Raw genomic sequence first — 17,584 nt, 5'->3', positions numbered from 1 at the left:
ATGATCTTGCTTACAAAAGTCATCAGTTTGGCTATAAAAGATGTTTCTAAAGCATGTTTCTAAGGAATGATTTCTTGGCAACATTCCTTTGTTGCTTTTTAATTATTTTTCTCAATTTGTACCATAATTGGCTCCCAACAATAATGAGCTCCAACCCTAAGCTGTAGGGATTTTATGTACGCAGATAGTTTGCTCTTTGGAACTTTTCTCTCAAGAGCCTACTTTGCACATGCATTCCACATGATGCTGGTTATCATTATTATTATTGTTGTTATTATTTTTGGGGTTGCACTTTCCTACCTATACCACGGATAGAAAAAAATCTCTTCTAAAACAGCTTTCCTAAGCAAAATGAGTGGGGAATATGTCACCCTGAAAGAGTCACAGTCAAGTGGGTTTTCTGCAAACCTTCATTTAATGCATACATTCTCTGAGATGATTTCAAAGTGTATGTAAGTGCACTTATTTATCCTCCTTCCTACTCCACGGCTTCCCTGTAGAGGATGCATTGCATGTTTGTTAGAGGTGGCTGTACTTGGGGAGACTGCAGGGTATCTACCACAAGACTGTGGCAGGTGTGAAAGGTTTTAACATTTAGAAGGAGGCTTAAAGCTTTCCCCACATGCAACATCTGTTTTGGCAAAGTCCTACTCATACTAAATAAATCTATGCTTACTTTTAAAGTATAGCTGCTATATATATATATTATTAATTATAATAGCCATTAGATACTTTTCTGTATTGTTTCTAGTGAAAGCAGGTTGCTGGCATCTGATTTAGTTTTAAATGAATCCTTCTCTGAAACTTAGTTGTAAAGAAATATATTTCTGCCTGTGGGTACAGTGGGAAAGCAAAAGGTTGTTTTCCTAGGGTATGTTTTCTGCCTAGTATCCTACTGCTTTCTTGAAGTTCTAATTAGTACGGTTCTGTTCATACAAGAAAATATGAATATGTGTATGTTTGTGTATATAAATGCACATATATATGTGAAAATCAGAGTATACAAAGGAGATTCCCAGTCGATAACCATGGATAGAAATACCATTCCAGTTACAGCACATCACCCATATTAACAAGATTTAAAATAAACATCATAATTTATATTGCAATACCAAGAGTAGGCTTTGTGCACAGTTTAGTTCCACACTAAAATTGAAGCAAAAAAATATAGGGTGCAGATGAGTCTTATAAAAACAGTATGTCTAACTGCTAGAAAGCTTTCAGGAATAATTAAGATTTGGCTGATTTTATGTTTTAAGTGAAGTAGCGATCACTCTAAATGTAACTGGGTTTTTGTGTTCCTCAAAAGCAGAGGTGTGCACTTTTAAGCAGAAGTCCCTCCGTATCGTATTGTGTAGTGTGTCTGTATAAAAAAGGGGAACTGAAGATGAGCACTGGTGGATTAGAATATCTCTCTCACTTCCAATTTTGCCTGATGAATCTGTTAATTTTTAGCAGCAGCTGCTCTGTGCTCTTCTTGCAGGACACTGGGATCCTGCAAAGCTTTGTGCACTGTGTGTGTCAGGGAGTTGCAGTACACTTCAGGTTTTTCTCTGTCCATGTCAGCTTTCTAAAAGATGGTTTTCACCAGTTTTCTGTTTCTTTAGCCCTTCAAAAAAAACCCAAGCCTGTCACCTGCTGCTGGCCTTTATTTCACTCTCCTCCTCCCTTCTAATTATTCTTCATGGCTCTGTAGATGGCTTATCCATCTGTTGTGAATTCTGCAATTAATTCTTAATTAAATGGGATGAAATATTGTCTTCAAGGAAGACTGGAGCAGATTCCCCTCTACAAAGATGAAAAAAAAAAATCTAAAGGCTTCTACAAAGGCTGTTCTTTATAATTTTGAGGGTTTTTTTCTTAGCTAATGCCATATTAAGAGCGTTAGGTGGACTTCAGTATTTGCTACCTCTGGGGGAAAAAAAAATGAAAAAAAACTCTTTATCTGTATTCACAGGGGGCACATATGGCCATGTTCCAGAATTCCTTTGCTTCTGCTGAAGCCCGTGTTAGTTCACATGTTATCAGGGTCTCTGGAGCTTAGAACATTTCTATTGATTGTAGTTGGCTTATATATCAGAGTGCTAGTGTTTCTGTTCACGCTTCTGGCTCCCCACTGAAGGTGGCTGATTCTTGATACTGCAGCCAGAAACTGTAGTCTTATTAGGAACAATTGAGTGAGGATTGCCCGTTTTTGTCTCCGAGTTAAGTTTGACTATTGCTGATGAAACCTTTGGCCTCTGAACCCCTTGACTGAAATGTATTTGTCTTATAATTACTGATGTCAAACTAATTTTCTAATTTAATTTCTTGTATCATGAAAGGCACTTGGCCCCCTTTTTCCCTAAGACTGTCTTTCTTTGCCATATACTGGAGCAATTACAAACTTATAGTAGATATGTTAGAGCCAGGAATATTTGGGAATACAGCCAGTGCTCAGAACCTCCTAGGTTATGTTAAGCATGTGTGTTGTTTTTTTTTTACCAATGTTTGTCATCGTTGTATCTATAATGCTTGTGAAGCACTTATACCAAAAGCCCAATGAACAACAGGAGCTGTTTGTTAACCAGAAAGTTCTGATCTTCAAGGATGGCATCTGTAGCAACATAAGCATCACTGAGATTAAAGATTTTTGCATCTCTGACTATTCCATTTAGGCAGCCTCAACATTAACAAGCTTCCAAGTGGCTTGCTTTTTAAAATTTTTATTTGCTGTTGCACAGTGAAATTCGTTGATGGTTTGTCTTCAGGTAGTAAAAGCATAAAAGCTGTATGAGAAGAGGAAGAAGACTTGAATCATTAAGCATTCTGCGTAACTTTGTATCAGGAAGTTTGGTAGTTATCCAATTAGCGTGAGTATTAGTTTGTATGTCTTTAATACTATTAGAACCAAAAGCAATAAAGAAATGGTATTTCTCTGGTAGAGCTCTTGTACTTTTGCAGGTGTTTCTGAACATGAGAATTGCTATGGAATTACATGATTCTAAGCAGCAGATTTCTAGGAATTGTTTATGAAGTGAGTTTCAGACTGGAATATAATATTTTGGGATATAAAGAGATTTTTTCTTTTAAGTTTTTTGAATAGAAAAACTGCTTGTCTCCCGACCTTTAGTCCTTAAGTGTAAACAGTTGAGCTTTTGATTAGCTGTGACGTAAGACAGAACATACCTTTGGAGAAGATTTTACTAGGGCCCAGGTAGGCTTTCAAATGATGGTTGTGGAAGAGTTGCTGATAGGAGGGCCTTACTGAAACCGTGTCTCGTAGCTCCTCATCCATCCACACCTCTTCAACACGGCCACGGACAGCGACTCCACCACCTCCCTGGGCAGCCATTCCAGTGCCTGACCGCTCTCTGAGAGAAAAAATTTTTCCTTACGTCTAATCTAAATCTCCTCTGGTACAACTTGCAGCTATTTCCTCAGGTCCTGTTTGTTGCCTGGGAGAAGAGGCCAAGCCCCTCCTCATCACAGCCTTCCTTCAGGAAGTTGTAGAGTGCAATGAGGTCTCCCCTGAGTCTTCTCTAGACTAAACAATCCCAGCGCCCTCAGCTGCTCCTCATAAGACTTGTGCTCCAGACCCCTCACCAGTTTCATTGCCCATCTCTGGACACCTTTGAAGCTCAACTAGAACTGCCTTTCTACATGCTTTGAAAGTACACTATGAAGAAGACATTCATATTACAACTCTGAGCATCAGAATATTGATTACCGCTGTGCTTCAGAGCTTTCCTTTGTAAAACACTGAGTATTTAGATGAAGCTATGCAAATGAGTGTAATGTTTTCCATGAATAGGTAGCACATCTGCTCATCATGAGATGAAGTCAGCTTCTGCAATTAGTTTTCAATACCAGATATTATTACTCTACCTGTCAGTTGCCTGTGATGACGGGAAGAGTAATCTTTAAAAGTCCTTGTCACACATCATTCTCCTTCAGCTTCACTTTGGTGTGTAGACCATGCTAAATAAAAGGATCAAAAGATGTAAAATCTTGCATTTCAGAAAGGGTGAATGCCACACTTCTGGGTCAGGTAATCATGTGAGATTCTTATTTTAAGAGAATTCAAGTAAGAGAAGATGCCCATAATCAAGGTGTTATTTTTGACTTTCTGTAGAAAAATGGTAACACGTGGGCTGCTGTTTGTACCAAAATTCTGATTTGCCGTGGGAGTTTTGTTCTTTTACTGTTTCTATTAAGAAATTGCTTCTTCTTTTTCATATGGATGTATTTACGATTTTTACTTGATTGCTTGGCCTGTTGTAGTTTCTGAAGTCTCTTGTGCAGCCCAGCCAAAGAGTGTAATTTGGAAACAACAACCAAAAAAAAAAAAAAAAAGAAAAAATGACTGTGAATACTGTCATTTTCCATCAATTCTAGAGCAGTAAAGTTTAAAACATCTCTGCTGGAGTATAATAATCTTGGGAAAAATACTTAGTTTTGCTTTTAGGGACACTTGCCATTAAATCAAGCTTTTATTTTAATGTTAAAGAATATTGCACTTTCCGTAAGTATTTCCAAATGGCCCATTGTGCTAAAAGAAAGGATTCTAGGGTATTTATAGGATCAGAAATTTTTGAGTCTGTTGAAAACCTAATGACAATATTATTTTGATGGTATTTTGAAAAATGTGCCTGAAATTGTGACCCGTGATACTTTGACAGCAACTTCCATTAAATATTAACTGGTGTTACAGATATATTTTAGACATTGCAAGTTATGGTTTTTTTTTTCCTTTGTGTTGCTTTTTTTTTTTTTTTTTTTTCTTAATGCTTCCTAGAACTAGCCTCATGTGCTGTGAGCCTTAGGAATGACTTGAAAGTAGATAATAATCCTGTAGGTGTAGCTGTTAAATCCATTCACAGCCATTCAAATACTCAAACAGTGAGAACTCTTCCTTTACTGTTTTACTAAAATCCATCTTTGAAAATGTGGTATTTTCTTACTTGTATTGCACTGGATCTCCAGTCTTGCATTTTCTCAGACAGAAGCTGATGTCGTTCCCACTGAGGGCAGTGGTGCTTTACTGTTGTTGCTAAACCCTACTTCATACTCAAAAAGCAGTAGTGTGGAGTGTGAAGTCAGTATATTTCAGCTCTGGTCCTGTTATTCAGCACACTGTTATATTTCACATTGACATCATTTGCAAGTTTAATAAAAAACATATCTTTTCTGTCTACAAGTTTTTCAATGAAATGCTAAATAATATTCTATTAAGAGAAAATCCACTCACTGCATTTATGAAGCAGGATGTGTACTACCTTCTATGAAACTCGCTTTCCAGTCAGCTCTGCACAGGTCTCCTAGTAGCTGTATCTGAATTATGCTCTGTAGATTGTTTTGCACATTGCTCTCACAAGATGCTGCAAAACCTTTCTAAAGTGAAGACAGAACAACTGTTGCTTCACTTTTATTTGCCAAGGCAGCTATCTACTTTCTATGATGATGCTAAAATAACACCATGTATTTTGCCAAATCAATATAGGCAGTGAATTGTACCATGTCAGATGCTGAGTGCACACAAGTACTTTGATTATTTTCTTTTCCCTGATATTTTTACTTAAACTTAAGTGTAGTTGATTGATCTGCAGTTCTGTGGCTGCCTCTTTGTTGAAGGTGTAGGTGAGGACAAATTTGATTAACCTGTAAATGTTGCTCCTTGAACAGAAACATTCTGAGGCCACTGCACATGTTTTCCTGACTTTGGAAGGGTAAAGAGAGAAAATACTGCACGGGTAGAGTCTGGTGGACATGACTCTCTAAAGCACGGCATTGGTGAGAGGGAACAATACTCTGTTCACCCTTAAGCCATTGCCACAGTAAGCGCAGCTGCAGGAATTACTGTGTTGCATTGTAAGATCAGAACTGTTGTGCTTTCTGGCCTGCTTGCTTATTTTTGCTTTGACTGTGTTTATGGCCCAGTAAACATTTCTTTCATTTCTTTTCATTGTTAGTGGTTTGTATTACAGCATGGGATCACTAATTATGTTTCTTTTCTCTGTTCAGTCCAGTTACCAGTCTTTAGCTTTGATCATGTGGCTTGCAACACGTGTAGCTTTTGTGCTATGGCTATGAATAATTCACGCTGGTATTTGCTGGGCAATCATGATGCCTAGATCTGGAGAGCAATGGGCTGCTAACAGCTTACAACATTCTTGCTTTTGAGAGATACCTTGTGGCCACAGGCCTGCAGTTGTGCGAGCTGCAGAGGGGACCATGGCCATTCGTTCCTGTGAAGCGATTCATGATGCTGTTTCTACTGGTGCAGCCAGGTGTTTTGGTTCTTTGTTATGCAAAGATTTTGGCACGTGACTTAGGAGGTATGAAATGGTTGTTTGTGTCTCACCTAGACTATAAACAGTTTTTAATTGTTATTATATTCATAAAGTGCCCTCTCATCGCTGTGAGACCCAATGTTCCATATCCTTGGAAGTTATAAAATGGTGAGAACTGCTGATATGGAGAGAATGGGCCTTCCACATCCTTCCTACATTTTCCTTTTTCCCCAGATTGTAAGGATGAATATTTCTAGTATTCAGAAAATCATTACTGTGTCAGTCATTTGGAGAGTGATGTTAGCATCTGCTGCCATCTGTAACAGCTTAGAACATTCTTCTCTTATCTTCATTTTTAGCTGTACGTCCTTGACACCTGGACCTAGCTGTGATCGGTTTAAGCTGCACATTCCTTATGCTGGAGAAACACTCAAATGTAAGTTAAAACTATTGTTATTGCATCTTGACATTTTTTTCAGCAGTGTCTTCTCTATCGCATTAAGTTTTTAAGTGTCTCTAATTTTATAAATTTCAAAATATCTGGATTTTCTTAGAGCTGAAGCATTAAAAACAAATCAAGTGTTTCTGAGATCAGTTTAAAGCCTTCCCTAATAGAGTGACAGATTTGAAAACAGGAATCCTAAAAGCCACAGTTCACAAGTTCCTCCCTAATTCTTACAATGAGACATTATTGCCAAGACAGTCTCATGATTTTAGTCTCACTTGTATATGCTTTATGCTGTTTTTCAAGAAGAGTAAGATCCAACTTAGTAAATTTAGTAACCGGCTATGATCTCTAAACTGTAACTGCTACAGTTTACCAGATTAGAGGGGTGTCACTTTGGCTTTTCTGATTAGTGTTTTGTTTATATCTGTCATCCTCTTGGAGGATGCATGTGCTGCTCCTTTGCACACTTTCTAATTCATTTGTGTTTTAGTTCAAAGTATTAGCTTAAAATTTTCATGATGTTCTTTTTTATTTTCCATGTTATTTTTTGTTTTAGAAAGTAGGAAATTGTTTTCTGAACACCTGAGTTGCTGATTATTTGTGTAAGAAAAGTCATGAAATTGTGCTGCATTTCATGTCTAACAACTAATATATAAGAGAAGAGAACGAATTTCAAATAAAGTAAAATTTAATGCTTGACGACTTTAAGGCAGCACTGGTGAAGCCACTCTGCAAGCACTGTGTCTGGTTTTGGTCTCCGTAGTACTGGAGAGATGTGTGCAAATTGGAGAGGGTCCAGTAAAAGATGGTGAGGATGTCTGAGGGACTGTGGTATCCATTGTGCAAGGAGAGGGCAAAAGAGCTGGAGCTGTGTTGTCTCAAGAAGGGAAGGTTCTGGCTAGGTATTATAAACACGATTCTGTGTAATGTTTATAAATACCTGATTGGAAGAGGTGAAGAAGAAATAGGGAAGGGGGGAACCACACTTTCCTCAGTGGTGGCCACTGAAGGTATCAGAGGAAATGATCACAAATTGAAATAAAGGAATTTCTATCTGAATGTTAGGAAAAAGCTATTCATGACTGTGGTTAAGAATAGAACTTTAGCTGGGAGCTTGTGTAGTATATGCATCTCCATCCCTGGGAATACTCTCAACCCAACTAGACCTTGGAAACATACTGTAGTGGATCTATCTCTGAGTAGAGGAGATAGGACTAGACAGTCTCCAGTGGTGCCTTCCAACCTGATGTACTCTTAATTCTGTAAAAACCTGGGGTGGGGGTAACAGAAATGTTAAACATTTAAAACACTGCTTTTAGACTACTATCATACATGTGTTAGAGCTCTCCAAGACGTTTTATATATTAAGAATGTTGTTGAATTCCTTCTGTAGTAGTTTTTCTTCTTGTAGCATAGTGTGCTGGAAAACCTGCTTCTTTTTGAATGGAAGACAATGTAGTTAAATTTCTTGTTGTTAGAAGTTCTTTAAAACTTCCATTTGGTGCTTATAAAATAAAGAAAAAAGTTGTGTTTCTCAAAAGCTGGTAAGTTATGCTGTGTCTTTTTGGGAAAGTAGAGCTAAACTCCTAAGTCAGTCTACCATGAATATTTGTTTTATTCTAAAAATACAGTCATGGCTCGAGAGATTTACTAAATCTTTTCCTTGAGATAAAAATGGCATATTAAGCCCAACCTAGCTGCTATTTTAAAAGTGAAAAAGGGGGAATATTTCACCACAGAATGGCCATATTATTGGAAGATATGATTCTAGCAAGTGGACTTTTTGTCTATACTTAGACAAAAGAAAAATATTAGATTTGAATTGCAGACTCAATCTGCTGAATCTTGTGTATCATAAGGTGTAGTAGATTTTACTTGAGACTTGTTTCAGGACTGCAGTCAAGATCCACTAAAGAAGCTTCATTGGATGACAAGAAGAAAATGCTCTCATGTTTTCTATAGTACTATAATAATTTTCTCATGTATCACCATACAAGGCCCTGCTATTATATTCTGTCAGCATTAGGTTTTTAGTTGTTGTTAAGCAGAGGCTGAAATTGATCTTGATTCATAATAGAAAATTAGTAGATAAAAATGCACATGTGTAAGGACATGGATGTACTGAGTATACCGATATAGTAAAGGAGTGCAGTTACGATACATAGCAGTATGATTGTGGACTATGCATTAAGTATCAGTATTTTAAAATCAACTTTTTCCCCCAGTTCTTATATTCTGAATATTGTGTAAGCAATTAAGGAAAACCGTAATGCTATAGCATCATAGTGTTCCACCTTACCTGAAACCAAATAGCACAATTTGACCGTGCTTCATATTTTAACATCATGACAAACAGAGTGTAATAAGTGGTTTTAACAAACAGTGAATTCAAGATATAATCATTCTCCTTGTTTCAGCTTTACATGTTTGAAAATGCAGGACACCATTCAGTCCCATAGCACGTGGAATAAATAGTGATGCCAGCAGACTCAAGAAAGCTTTAGTAATTCTGAGTTTAGATCAGTAGTGACAGCAGAGGAAGACTGCCATGGTGTGCTACCAAAGATTTGTAGATACTCTGTTGTAGGCTTTTGTGAGATATGTTATCTTTTAAGGGCAGAATATTTCTGTAAAGGAAAATTGTGAAATCTGCTAGAATAAAAAGATTGACCGAAAATATTCAGAAGCTACAGTATATGGTCTTTATTATGTGGTGCCAAATAAAGACTGAAGTGTGTCGTTCCTCTGTGGTTTGCCTTACATCCTCTTTGCAACAGATCAGTTCTTTGCATATCATCAATCATAACCGCTGCCACTGTACAAATACCCAAGTATTAATCCCAGTGTGTTGAAAACTGTTGGTTGGCTACTTTAGGGAAGTATAATTGCATAGTCACAGTCCTGTTTCCTAAAAGACCAGAAAATATACATTCAGACAATGCAGTGGCTGTTTTATGCCTGTAGTGTAAAAAATATATATATATATATATATATATATAGTTTTTTTGTTGTTGTTGTGTATAACAGCTTTTCTCTTTTTTTTTTCTTTTTCTTTCTTTTTCTTTTTCTTTTTCTTTTTTTTAAACTTTGTTAACATCGAATGTCATGTGACTTAAGAATGGTTTGCTGGTAATTATAATACATTTTCTTGAGATTCATAGAATCCTGGAGTATCCTGAGTTGGAATGGACCCATGAGGATCATTGAGTCTGCATAGGGCAACTGTTAGCTAATAAATCATTTTTTTTCTAAAGATGTCACTTTCACCTTTCTTCCACATTTATCCTGAGCTGCTGGAATGTTATACAGAGCAGCTACTAAACTCCAGACAGGAATAAGAGCTTGGGGATATCCACAATTATTTGCTGGGGAAAATGTGGCAGTGATGGAGATAAATTAGGTTGTTAAATTAGTCTTCCATCACACTTCCGAAGTTTTCAAATTATACTTTCAGAGAAACATTTTTACTTCATTTTCTTCTGTAAGGGTCACAACAAGTTCTGTTTTCATGGCCAGGGTGGTTGGAAAACTGAGTTTATTCTTGCTAGATTGTCTATTAAAATTGGAAACAGACAGAAACAGAAATTAATTATTTTATGAAGTTACCCAGGATTCAATGAACTTAAGACAGTAGCACTGCTTTTCTTTTATATTTGATTTTTTTCCAGAGTTCTTAATAGGGTTTTTATTTCCAAGAGGGCAAAGTACCCGTGATGCTCTATAATGAATACAAGGCCTAATAAGAAATTGAATGTGTATTCCAAAATGTACTCCGAATAGTATGCAGGCATATCCTTTATTGCTAACTGAACAATAGCATCTGATGAATTAAGAGGAATATTTACATGTTTTGAGGTGGAGTGTTTTGAAATTCTTGCAGATGAACTGATCTTCCAGTACTAAAAAATAAAGGCAGATGTCATCGCAGAGATTCTCAAGCAAACTTACAAGCTCTAATGATCTTTACTTAGTAATATTCTTAATTAAAATGCATTATTAAGAATCACTTGCTTGGTCATTGTGATTTTGTTCCAAGGAACCCTGTAATCTCTTGGTCTTGGTTTTAATTTTGCATTCAAGCTTCCTCTGTTTTCCCCCACCCCCTCCTCCTATGCACTTCATAATTTCTTTTTCAGGCACTGATTCCTCCTTCTCTCTTTCTGTCCTTGAGTGCTGTCATCTGGAATTTAACGGTGATTAAACAATATGTTGCCCTTGTGATGCTACTGTTCTCTGTGGCCTCTTGAACTATAGTATTTTCATCTTTCATCTGATTTTCACTGTTTTTATATGAGTGGATTGCAGCTCTGGGTTTTGCTGCTACCACTTTGTTTGGTTTCCTTCATCCTGAACTACATTTCTTTTGTGTCATTTGAAGTTTAGCTTTTCTTGATTTTTTGTGTGGTGTTTTTTTTTTCCCCACGTCTGATTTCTTTTTCTCCATTTCTTATTCATTTTAGTTATGTGCCTTAGATTGCAAAGTCACCATTCTGTTGCTTTACTAGCTAGTCCAAAATATCCCTCGTAATACGCTGTATAGAATTTTATCTGGTCTTCTTCCTTAGATAGAAGTATTTCAGGAAGTTTATCTACTCTTCCGGTGACTCTCTACTTTAAGGAAGTAATAAGAAGCAAAGGAAATAAAAAGTGGAGAGAAGTACCTGACCTTCTCATTGCTTTGCTAATTTATTTGCTAAGTATTGTTTATTGTGCCAGTAATAAAAATTGTAAAAATTATCTTACAGTTAATTTTAAGATTTATGATTTGCATAACCAGGTTGCTGCAGTGATTGTGCCAGTCTTCCGTGCAGCATCAGCTCATTTTACACAGGTTGTGGTTTAGCTGGAGCCTTTACAGGAAAAACTTTTTGGTTCCTGTAATTCAGATTATGCTTCGGTGATATCATTATTTCCGTAGTAAGTGTCTTTTTGTTGGGTCATCTGAAGTACCTCCCGAAGAATATTACTGGCAATATGTTTGACAGGAATAATGAATATTATTCTTTTGGTAATCTGCTAATGTTACTAATAGGAAACATGGATAGATAATGCAATCTGTTTTTATATTTTTCGTATTTATTTTCTCTTGGAATACCAAGCTTTAAATGCTTTCTCCTTTTAAGCAATCACTTTCAGGTCTAGCTTTTTATTTATTATTATTGACACTTTCCCTTATGTATTGGGCTTCCACTAAGCATGTAATTAACAATTTTTTTTTGCAGGTGAAATCCTTGAATAGTGTATTTATCATCGAGAAAAGTGACCGTACAAATATATATGTATAAATGTGCACTTACAGAGGTTTTCAAGGCTTGGGCTTATCCCTCATATTTGTGTTATTACAGTGCCTTCGTACTTTTCTTCTTTCTCCTCCTTATTGGGATCCAGTTATTGGTGATTTCTGCAGTGGTTTTTTTCAGTGTACTTGTCCTTCACTTCCACTTTTCCTTCTTTTCAGCTTCTAGGTATCTCTGTTTCTTACGATTTCTCCAGTGTTTAATTTCTTAAATTTCTACTAGTATTTAATCTCTGTGTGTATTTTTGTTGTTCTCTTTTGTCCTCTTCATTTCTTGTAGTAATGTTTTGGGGAAGGTGGTTGCCCAGCTACACTAATGCAAATAGCTAAGATTGTTCTGCTGTCTTCTTGTTCAGCCTGGGATACTGTTCCTTTATATCATATCGACAGTTTTGCCCGTGCTCATGTCTTTATGGCACAGCAGCATTTCTTTTTCTGTATGTTGGCCTGCACCTCTTGTGTTTTTGTTTTCTTTCCTCCTGTCTTACAGCAATATTTATTAACTGAAGTTAAAGAAATAAACAGGACCAGCAACCCTTTGCTGACTCCCACTACCTCAAGAACCAAATATCTATCCTGTAAATCCTTCCTGTATCTCGCAATGTTTTTATTGAACAAGTAGGATGTGATTTAGTTGCCTAACAAGAGGTGTCTAATGCTGTTTGAGGTGCCCTAGGCTATCTTGCTTGGCCTTTTCAGCTGCTGCCCCAAAGGGCACGGATCTCTCTGAAAAATATTGTCATATCTGTCGTGTCTTAGATGCCCCAAACCTCAGATGGCGTTAAACACTTGAATCATGCTTGTGGATGGCTCCTTTGCAACTTAGCATGTGTGGAGTAGCTACAGTTTTTTTCTAGAGTGTCAGAGGTACAGAGAAAGAAGTTTTGTTTGTTTTCACATGATCAAATATTTTGAGGAGATGTTGTTGAGTTTTTAATACTGATTTTGGTTCTTTTCTTCAATTTAGTAACTTGATTTGCATGTAAATTCAGAAATTAATTTTAAAAGCATCAGTAACTGGTATGTTACTCTGACTTTTGTTGTCTTGAAGTGAATAGGGATGTTAATTCTGTGGCACTCCATACACCTTTCAGAGCTACTAAATTTACAGTACAGTTAGGGGGGAAAAAAGGGACACAAAAGATGAAGTTATTGGAAGAGAACTGTATGTAAGGCAAGTGGAGCACAACTATATAAGCATCTAAAAATCTCTTCATTTCTAACCCCTTTTTTAGATTTACTATGCATTTTGGCTGAATAGATAAGAGAAGAACAGTGTGTGTATGTATAAAAAAAGAAATGATAGATTTAAGTATTAATACTTCCATCTTTTCATCTGTTAAGTGCAGGATTTCAAAGGAAAAGCTAATATGCTAAGTGAAATTCTTCAAAATTGAATGGTACTTGCCTAGGGAGAAAAAATGAAGAACAAGTGGTATTTTTGGATAGTGAGAAGCAAAAGAATGTATAAAATACCATTTTTCTTGTAATTTATCTTTGGCTTCATGGCTTTAACTACATTGAATTAATTTTAAGTCCTGTAGTACTATTTAATTGGAAAGAAAATGTAATTGTAGTTATCTTTGCCTGGTGCATCTATAAAAATGAGATAACCTTCATACTCAGACAAGTTTTGCCTACATTGTTCATGAACTGGAGTGCTTATGGTCACTAATGTTGTGGAGCATCACACATTTTGTCAATCAGTGGCAAATAAAATTGAAACTTATGAGGAAGTTCACGCAGAAGTTGGGGCTGTAAGAAAGGGGGATTTATTTCATTTAATCATTATTTTGTTTGTTTTTCACCAATACAATTATATTAGAAGATGGTAAGCCATGATTACTACATGGAAGTAGTAGTTTTAAAGTGTATGTTTTTATTAGGCCAGCTGGGAGATAGTGAATCAAAATATTGAACACTTTACATATTGTGAGCTCACTATGCAGGCAAGTGTTAATGATTATGTAAAGCAGATTTGCTGTTGAGTTGGACATTGTGATTGCAATATATGTTCAGTCACTTCTCTGAGCACTCATGCTGTAGAGTTCTTGAATAATTTTTCTCTAATCAAATATGGAGACATTACATAAAAATATGCAGTTAATTTGGTTATTTTTTTATCCTAAACTTTCTGTAATATTTAGGTAGTTGGACTGCAGCTCTTAGCAAGCTGAATTGCAGCTTTGTGTACTCAGTTTAAAATAACACATTCTGAGAATGAAAAACCAAACAACTAGCAAGTTGAGGTGGAAAGAATGTGTTAAATGAGTTACTTAGCATCATGTAAGAATGTCAAGACAAAAGCAGAGATGCACTCCTTTCCTTCAGAGTAGCACCGGGATAAGTAAAAGGACAAGTTTTTTCTTTGTGATGAGTTCTGAATTATTTGCAACACAGCTCTTAGTCTGTGAACATTGAGAAGTGTTAAGATTCTGTCTCATTCAACACATGGCCTCAAGGATTGTCTGTTCTGTATGTGGAGATTGATTGTAAGGAGCTATGCAGTGTTTTTTTCAATTACAGGAAATACGAAGGGTTGACTTAAGGTGGCATACAAAAATCCAGTCCAGTCACAGTAATTTTTTGGAATTATACATTGTTGTCTTACAGTTTAGGCAGTCTAGCAATTATTTTCTCTTCATACAAATGTATTTCCTGTTGCTATGTTATGTAGTTTCCTCTAGAATTAGTGCATATTTTGTTCTTAAATGAGATAATTCTTTTATGTTAATTATATTTTGTATATTAACTGGGGAACCTCTTATCTTTCCTGCGTCTTGTACCTATGTGTGATTCTGATGTTTGTGAATGTAGGAGTGCATACAGGAGAAACACACACCACACTCTACTGTGTCTCATGATCAGTGATTTCATGGTATTTTGGAGTAATGCTGTAAATCATACCTAGACAGGATTGGCTGCTGGCTTCTTGGTCATGAGCCCTCGCTCTCCACAGATTGACCTCTATAGTATCCTTGCTTCCAGCAAAAGCCAGGGTATATTTACTGAAAATTAGCAGTTAAAGCCGTCACATTGAGAGTCTTGAGGTGGTAATATTGTTTATCAGGTAATATGTCTGTAAGCCTTGTTAATCCAGTGCTTTTCCCCAGTTCTGTCTGAATAATTGTTGAAAATCAAAACAGAACAATGGTTTTACTTTCTATGAACAGAATTGTTTGTTAGACGTACCACACTGTTTTTACCTTGCTGTGTAGGTTTTGAAGAAGTTACCACATAGGGGGTATTGACTTTCTTTCACTGCCTGCTCGTTGTGATACCTCACAAATCTTCTTTATGCAAAAGCTTGGCCTTTTTCTTTCATGTCGTCTTCAACAGGAAAGAGTGATTCAGAGGTACAGAAGTAATGCTAGATGCAGCTTTTCATGGGTTGTCGGGTTTTTTCAAAAGCTCACATGCAAATGACTTCACTTCCTCTTGACCTACTGAAACTCTGAAGCGTGCTTAGTAGTGACATAATACAACCTACTTTCTTTTTTAATTGTCACGTAATTAGTTGTATATTTTGTGACACCAGCAAGATGGGATCTCAGCACTAAGCTGTGATGATGTTTTAGATATTTATTTAATTTTAGTCTGTCTAGTTTAAATGCAAAATATGTTTTTCTTGGCAAGAGTTTGGATAATCTTAGTGATCTCTATTGGCCTGCTTATTCTTCTTCCTAAGAATTGGGGATGGAAAGGAAAGAAGGAATAAGCACTGCTGTGCTTTAAAGGCTCCAGTATTTTCAAAATAATAATCTTGATAGTTTGCCTCTAAACTTCACTTAATGCGCAAACACAGCAATCTAAATGTTATACTTCTAAAAAACTTTTCTAACACTGTGTTCTTAGGCTACCATCAGTACTCTTTGAATTACAGTTTGAGATATTAAGCAATAATATATTCCATGTTTCACTGCTTGCGGAGAAGAAGCAGCAGTGCTTCAGGAATTTAATTCCCTAAAGCAGCTGATGCTTGTCTTGCATGTAAATTTTTATCAAAATCACAAGGATACGTGCATAAAATATATTTAATATAGCTATCAAATTTTATGTAATGTGTATCCTATGTACAGTATCTTATTTTTAAGTACACACACATAAAGATGTAAAACATGTTTTCATTTTCTGCTTTTCAGGGGATATAATATTCAATGCTCACTATCCTGACCTGCCACCAGATTTTATCTTTGGAGAGGATGCTGAATTTTTGCCAGATCCTTCTGCCTTGCATGTAAGTAATTCAGTTTGAGAACCCCATACCATACAAAGAGATTTGGCTTTTTTAGAATAGAATTTGCTAACAATGCAGAACAAAGGAAAAAGTCTTTTTATCTCATTGTCATAAGAGTATAAAGAAGTTGTCTTCTAATGTGGTTTAAAGTTGAATCCGTAAATGTTATTTTATTTTTTTAAATATTTTAATCAAGATGAGATGAATAGTTCAGTAGTTATTTGCAATAACTTGGAATAGTTACCTGTAGTTATTTGAAGTAAGTATTCAAGGTTTCTTTAAAAAGATATATATTTAATATCTGACCATCTTAAACAATCTCTTTCAGCAAGAGGGGTTGAACATAATTGTATCTTTTAAAAGCATTTTGTTGCAGAAAAAGTAGCATAATGTGTAGTGTTGTCAGTTCTTCTTTTTCCTATCAGGTAAGGTAAAACCGGGTTATGTATTGTTGGAACCACAGTATCAAAGAAAGAGCTTATCTTCACACATAGAATAGGTAGGGCTGCCACAGAGAAAAAGCAAAGCACTTGGAAAAGCTGGGTGTGTCAAAAATCAACTCAATTAGAACGCATTTCTATAGTTTTGATACTACAGAAGAAAAAGCACCAAAATATGAAACCAAATGTACTGTGCAGTATTCAAAAAAAGCCTAAACTGGTAAATCTTCATTTGAGGAAGCTAGCATTGATTACGCATCTAAAATACTTCTCCTCAGAGATTACTAGTAGTTACTAAATGCATGTTGTGGTATTTTTGGTTCCCAGGGTGTTTTTCGCCTTACTCTCTGCCTCTCTAGGCACCATTCTGCTGCTTTTTCAGACCTGCAGCCTTGTGTTCTGGCTCAACAGTATTGTTTGTCAACAGAGGTTTTTCCCTGTAAATGTCCAGTGCCTCCTGTTATGGTGGAAAGTTAGTGGTTCCATCAGAAAAGCACGGCTGTGGAGCCATCTGTGTGGGTCACTGAGCAGGAATTACAGTAAAGCTGTCATTTCATTTCTCTTTTTATCTTCAAATTTTCATCTTTTACTGGAAATTTGACCCAAATTTTTTAGCATAGCTTGCTGAAATTTTGTAAGGTAAATGTCTTATTTCATTGCTTCTCCTGGTCATTTTCCTGTGAAACTCTTATGGGAAGGAACCCTGACGCTGTTGAATAGCTTTTCTGTTAGGCTTCTTTTAGGAGAGCATTTACTTTGTATGCCAATTCTGGAATTGTTTTCACAATCTTTAATTTACTAGTTCTCTTATTTTTCCCTTTTTCTGTTTTACCGTTTTACAATACTGTAGTGTCTTGAGAAGTATTCATAGTAGCTGCAGTTTCTGCAGTT

General features: G+C 36.2%; 1 protein-coding gene across 6 annotated transcripts in view; it reads left to right on the top strand.

The window, feature by feature from the left end:
• The window catches only part of BABAM2 (BRISC and BRCA1 A complex member 2), a 151,388-nt gene that overhangs the window by 10,923 nt on the left and 122,881 nt on the right, over positions 1-17,584 (top strand). For all 6 annotated transcript variants that reach the window (XR_014943879.1, XM_085541209.1, XM_085541208.1 and 3 more), the window contains exons 3-4: positions 6,632-6,708; positions 16,159-16,253. Coding sequence is in view for 5 of the 6 variants with exons in the window: in XM_085541209.1 (XP_085397335.1) it covers positions 6,632-6,708; positions 16,159-16,253 (172 nt within the window). In the remaining variant the exon portion in view is untranslated. The remainder of the gene's footprint in view (positions 1-6,631; positions 6,709-16,158; positions 16,254-17,584) is intronic.

The sequence above is a fragment of the Coturnix japonica genome, chromosome 3, assembly GCF_054131305.1.
Source record: "Coturnix japonica strain WE chromosome 3, WE-NBRP24, whole genome shotgun sequence".
NCBI classification, from domain to species: domain Eukaryota; kingdom Metazoa; phylum Chordata; class Aves; order Galliformes; family Phasianidae; genus Coturnix; species Coturnix japonica.
The sequence above is the reverse complement of the archived record's forward strand: the minus strand, read 5'-3'. Positions and strand labels throughout refer to the sequence as shown.